At 29.0% G+C, this 6,597-nt stretch overlaps 1 protein-coding gene across 2 annotated transcripts; it reads right to left on the reverse strand.

The window, feature by feature from the left end:
• Window positions 1-3: 3 nt before the first annotated feature.
• On the reverse strand, window positions 4-4,858 carry LOC102671150. Of its 2 annotated transcripts, none has more exons than XM_006625196.2 (4): window positions 4,676-4,858; window positions 3,881-3,983; window positions 3,548-3,745; window positions 4-3,476 (listed from the first exon to the last, which is right to left on the reverse strand). In XM_006625196.2, exons 2-4 carry the CDS (start codon window positions 3,974-3,976, stop codon window positions 1,779-1,781), a joined length of 1,992 nt encoding a protein of 663 aa, XP_006625259.1. In that variant the 5' UTR covers window positions 3,977-3,983; window positions 4,676-4,858; the 3' UTR covers window positions 4-1,778. The 2 variants fall into 2 exon arrangements, with proteins under 2 accessions (XP_006625259.1, XP_031370771.1); XM_031514911.1 differs by lacking the exon at window positions 4,676-4,858 and adding an exon at window positions 4,193-4,653.
• Between the last annotated feature and the right edge of the window lie 1,739 nt (window positions 4,859-6,597).

The following is a 6,597-nucleotide window of genomic DNA, read 5'->3' on the forward strand; positions in this document are numbered from 1 at the left end:
TTAAAAAAAAAAAAAAAAAAAAAATCGGGAAAATGATCAAAACAAATATTGAGGTTAATTAGCTCAATGGACAGATCACGCTAACATTGTTTGTAATTTTTATGGTTTCTTCTCTTTTTTTTGTTTTGGTTTCATTTCAAAAAGTTTTGATCATTGTATTGATTGTAAATGAATTATAGAATATATCCTTTTAAAATATCAAAACATGCAATTCGCGTTACGAGAACGCATGACAGTGGTTTAATAATGCTAAATAAATTGATAAGTGACGATGTCGTTTCGCGTGGCAGCAGTACTTTATAATATTTAGAATGCAAAACGGCACGTCAAATTTACAGAGGCCTCAGTTAATTCGATGTTCAACTAATGCACAGATATAATTCGTGCACGTTGTGAACGAAGCCAAGCTTATTAATTGACTGTCCAATCTTTATTATTGATACATAATATCGACAAAATGAACCGTTTTCTTCTTTTTAACAAATCATTGAGAGCCTCTGAGGCAAACTAAAAATTGCGATAGAACAGCGCGTACAAATTAATGAAAAACAGTTGGTCAATTAATAAATTATTTATGTAATATTTCTCTAAATATTTTGATATGATTTACGGAGATTTGGCAGCCCTGTGTATTTTTCAACTAATAAACTATGCATTAGAATGTAGGTTCTATCAAAGAATATACCGAGTGAACAAATTTTTTTTTTTTTATGTTTTTGGATTTCAAAATACAATGTTTGAAATCCTTTTCTATGCGCAAGATCTTATGTACGAGTATGAAAAATAAAATAAGCAAAAAATATAGAGAATCATACAGAATATTAATGCGTAGATAAGAATTCGAATTCAATCCTTAATAACTATTCTAGAAAATCTAATATTTATTATGATTCATAATATGGTATTAAATATTCGATTTGTCCCACTCGGTATAATTCCAAAAGTAATTCCACTAACTGCATGGTTGGAAGATAAGTACGCGATGACCAGCTCTTATTCCATTGTGAAATTGTTTTCTCGATTTAATCTACGAGAACGACTTAATATTTTACGTTAAATTATATGTTACTGAAATACCAGATGTATTAATCAGTTTTCTTCCTTCATAACCGATTTTTTATCATTCCGGACGTGTATCTATTCAAAATCCAAAATCGAGTTTCCTTGCATTCATATTGATGATGTATTATAATTTCGCTATAATAGCGTATCACTATTTCATTTATTCAATTTTTTCTTTCAAAGACTATTAATAGACATTACTGGAAGCTAAATTGTATGACGGATCTTGATGAATAAACACATATTAATATATAATTCATATTATTATTTTAACTCGAATTGTGAACATTTGTTCAATTCGTTTAACATTTAATGAAATTCTTCTTATTTCTTAGTAACAATCTTATTAAGATCTCTTTTTAAAAGTTTTTTTATATCGTTTATCTGCATATATTCACAGAAAATAAATATTTTTTTTATTCAGTTTAAAATATTCAGTTTTGCAGTTTTTTCATTTGAATAACTCTTCATTATGATCCGTCTTGTCAAAGTTATGTCAAGGAAGACGAATGGATTCGTCAAAAAATAAATGGCCGTCAGCAAAAGCACGTCCTGATATTTTGGTACGATTGTATTCATTTCTATTGTTTTATGTCCCCCTCTTTAAGATTTGTTTTTCTGACTTTTTTTTATTGATTAATGTTCTATCTATTTACATTGTATTCACTGCTCTTTATTTGCAAGCTAGTACTTGGTACCAGCTACAAACTAGGCTATCACGAGAGCACGGGACTAACTTCGGTCGCATCTTTGCAGTCTTGAATGGATAACTGAGCTAATTCGCTCACTATTTCTTCCTGAGTAGTAGACTCTGTTTTTTTTAATATTGTATATCCTTGCTGTATCTCTTCGTTTTCACCATTAATCTTAGAATTATTTTTAGCTTGGCCATTAGTTTTTCGTTTACTTGACGTTTCTTCAGCAGACATACCTGGATGAATTTTAAAAACGCTCTTGATAATATTATTAACTGTTTGAGAACGTTTCGGACTATCGTTTTTCTGATCAGAAACAAATCTAATACGAATTGTTCTATTATTTTCCGTATTTTCCTTGTGTTTGTTTCCTTTCATTACAATCGCTTTTGACTTTGAATGCTTTTGATCAGATAAATTTTGGCCATTTGGAATATCCGTATTTTTTACTTCTTGTTGTTTCTCTTCGAAACAAGTGTTGTCGTCAATAAAACTCATTGCATCTCGTTCTGTATTTGCTAACGTTGAGTCTAAAGTATGAGTATCATTTGGTTTTCTAGATAATTCAGGCGTTTCACTATTAGAAGTATCAGTTTTTTTGACTTCTTCATCTAAATCAGTGATTTGCACATTCTTTGTTTCTTCAATAGAATTTTTTTCAATACTTATTTTATTATTAGTAGTGAGTATATGATTATTTATATCTTGTCGATCATTCGATGGCAATTCCCGTTGTAAAACTTTAACAGGACTTTTCGGTTTCGTGCCATTATCAGACATATCTTTGTTCTGGCAATTTGTACAAGAAGATTGTTTTGAATGAGTAGGAGAATTCATTTGTCTTTTACTAGCATTGTTCTTCTGAGCAACACCCATATGTGGTCTACCTACTCTAATTGTAAGAACGTTAATCGACGAATTTGTTTGAACATTATATGGTGTTGCTGGTTCATATTGTGGAACAGGTTGTACGTGATTTAAATGTATTTGTTGCTGTTGTGGTTGCATTCTGCGCATATCAATATGCATTGCATTATCAATTCGCTGTTGATAAGTTATATATGGTTGAAAAGGTGGTGCTAAATTCGTATTCATAGCTGGATTAACGTTAGAGTTTGTAGTTGGCCCATAATTAAGACTGGCATTATGATGAACATTTGAATTTACATATTGAGGTACCATTTGCCTAGGCAATTGTTGAAATTGATACTGTTGGGATGGATATGCAGGGCAGTTTTGTTGAGGAATATTCTGTACTATATTATCTCTACGATCTCTAGAAGCGATTGGTGTAATCCGAGGAACGTTTCCATGATACTGTTGTGGTACTAATTGCCCGGATTGATATAATTGATCGTTTTGTGAAATAACTGGATTTTGAGGTTGATGACCATAGCTTTCATAATGCATACCTTCATTACTCATTACCCTACCATATGCTATACTTGAATGATATTGTGGAGGTTGTGATGTGTAATCTTGTTGTTGATGATCTTGATACTGAGGATACTGAGGAACAGGTGGCTGCGCGTCGATCCAAGTTTCTTGCTGCGGAGGAGGTTGCTCCATATCTCGCCTTGCTTGTACTGCATTCCAAACTTCTTTTAATTCACCAGTAATATCCCGATCTTTCAATATTGTATATTGTCGCATAAAAATTACACCTGCATTCATCCTTTCCACAAAATCTAGTAAAAGTTCTATTAAACTGGTACGCTTCTGGTAGCAAAAATAAAGCTGTATGAGAAATTGTTTATAAATAACAAAATATAATAATTATGAATAAGTACCTTTGGATCTTGAGCGTTTTTACCACTAATTCGAAGAACTTCTGGATTAGCCATTACTGCAAATATTACAGCTTCTGTTTTTGTACGTGGTGGTCGGACTCTCATTCCACCATAAAATGGTACAGGCTGTGAAGGTTTCAATGGCATTGCAATTTTTTCCCATGATAAAACATTTACATAACATGGGACAGCAGTGCCCTAAAGTAATAAAACAATTAAAGTTTCAATAAATAATTTTTATAATCATAATTATATAAATTACTAAATTTAATAATTTAGATGAAATTTTAAAAATATTTGAAACATTTAAAGCTTTTTCTTAATTAAATATACCTGTATGAAGTCTTGTATACACATATGTGGCTGAGGAGGATTTTTAAACAAACGAGCGCCATTGCGCTTCATTCTAGTTGCACCACCTTCTGTCATTTTATAACTGAAAACAAATTTATTTTAAGTGAAAAAAGAAAGTGATAATATATTATATATATTTAAAAAAAATTATATATATAAGAAAGAATTTTTGCTTTAATAAATACAATATACATAAATATCATTTAATATTAGAAATATTGTTTATTTATTTTTATTAAAATTTTTTACGATTATTTAATAATAATGTATACATAAACAATGAGATTCTACCTTTAAAATAAAAAAGAGAATATATTGTTCATTATTAAGTTTAATGAGCAAGAAGAACAAAATTATCAGTTAAAGAATATTAATAATCATGTCACGTAAGTATGATGCGATCGTAAATAGGGGCCGTAGAAGGGGTGGCTAAAAATTCGTAGTAACAAATGTGGCGGAGCAAATGCGTTAAATTGCATACCAATGTACATTTAATATATCTTTATACTTTTAAACCAATAAGAGGAAAATTTTTGAATCGTATATATTATGTACAAATTCAATGAAATTGCTTGAATACAGAAATTGAAGTTTCTACGATAACGCCGATGCATTAGAGCCCTTTTGTTACACGACCATCATAGATTGTCAATATAACCTCAAAATTCTTCAATTTTACACACTAAATGTTCAAATAAATATAAATAGAAGGGTTATTTGTAGGACGCAATACGTTACTTTAACAACGTATAGTCTTCTGTTACGTAAACTCACCCCACGATGCTGTTTCACGTGTATAAACACTTAAACATGCAAGGACACGATACGACACATTATCGGACAGCTTCGGTGGAAAAGGTCCATCGCTCCTTTTGTTTATTATTTTTCCGGAGTTTGCGCGATTGAATTGACCATGGGCGCTCTGTTACCTTATGTGTTTAAGTTATGAACTAAAATGTTCAAGATGGATGAAAACGGAAGTCATGCTTGATGCATTAGTGTGAAATGGTTTGAAAATTCCCTAGATTCAATTTTTATTATATATAATACTATATAATTTTGTTGATATTAATTTATATATTTAACTTAAAAAATTAAGAACATAATATTTATTTTCAACACATTAATATTAAAAAATATTTAATTAATATATTACAGATTGTAAAATTAAAAAAAATAGTAATAAATATAAATCGATATATTCAGATATATAATCGAATATAATCGAACATAATTGAATATAATCGAATATAATCGAATTAATAATCAAACAGTTCGAGTAGCAGAATTCGCGATAGTTGTGACGCACTAAACATATTCTTAAATAATTATATTTTAATAATAAATTTAGTAAAAAAAATATTTATTGTTAAGTATTTGTTAAATTTTTAGTGTGACAAATGTGTTGTTATCATATATTATATATTACGGAACTATTGCTAACAGGTAATCAATAATCATTTATTATTTATTATCATTCCCAACATACATATATATATTTTTTATTATTTTATATATTATATGAATATATATACAAATTTTTTTCTATATATACGATAATCTTTTTATTGCAATTTTATTTCTCATATAATTATCATATATCACAACATACTTTACGATGACATATTTTTTATTATGTTTATAACATGTTTTTATTTTTATCGGTTTTCCACGGATATTGTACGATATTTTCTAATTTATCCTTTGCTTTAAATGATACAAATATTTTTATCATAATGCGTAGAAAAATATTTTTACATTTAATAAGTACGTTTATATTTTCAATCATATTTATCATAATATTTTATATTTATATTTCACGATTTCCTGAAACTAATAATTTTTATTAATTATTATAATTTCAAATGATAGGAAAACGTTTACTACATATTATATAATTGTTTATTATATATTTTTTCTCATAAATAAATCGATCAATTTTTTTAAAAATAAACTAATGATCGATTAAAAAAATATCTACATAATCGATACATCGATGACATTAAATTCCTTTATGAATGAACGAAAAAAACTGTACTATTTTTGATTAATTTCTTGTTAATTGTTAATATAAATTTAAAATTAAAAATTTTATAAAAAATATTTTATAAGATCATTGATAATGAGTTTTTGATAAATCATGTCGTTTGAAGATGTTCATCTCTACTCTATTTTTTCTCTTTATACTTTATACTTTAGTTATCATTATTTCAAATTAGCTCAAGCAATTAATGGAATGATAATTAGGCGATCGTTTGAAATAAGTTATCGTTAGTTTATTTGGACGTATACGATTTCGCAGTGATCGTTAGTGGCGCCACTTGTAGTCGAGTGTACGATGAGTATGTGGCGGGTATCGAAAAAGTATCGATGGGGCTCCGTTGAATCCACCGTATCATTATGACGCCTCGCAGGCAACTATCGATCCCGATCGATGATATTAATAGTCGCTAACTACAGTCTTCCACGCCGCTCGCGTTCTACGCTGTGTTTCACCAGTCGTGCCGGCATTTTTTCTCTTTCTACACCATGCTCGCCGCACATCATGGGACATCATGGGAATCGCGTATTCTTGCTATTCATTCGTGATAATTGGTATGTAAAAAAATATAACAAAAAGTAGGAAAATTTCTAGCGTTTCCCTAATATAGATTGTTTCTTGTTAAAATCTTGAATTACTAGAAAATTTGATCTTT

The sequence above is a fragment of the Apis dorsata genome, unplaced genomic scaffold (assembly GCF_000469605.1).
Source record: "Apis dorsata unplaced genomic scaffold, Apis dorsata 1.3 scaffold_51391, whole genome shotgun sequence".
In the NCBI taxonomy this organism is placed as follows: Eukaryota; Metazoa; Arthropoda; class Insecta; order Hymenoptera; family Apidae; genus Apis; species Apis dorsata.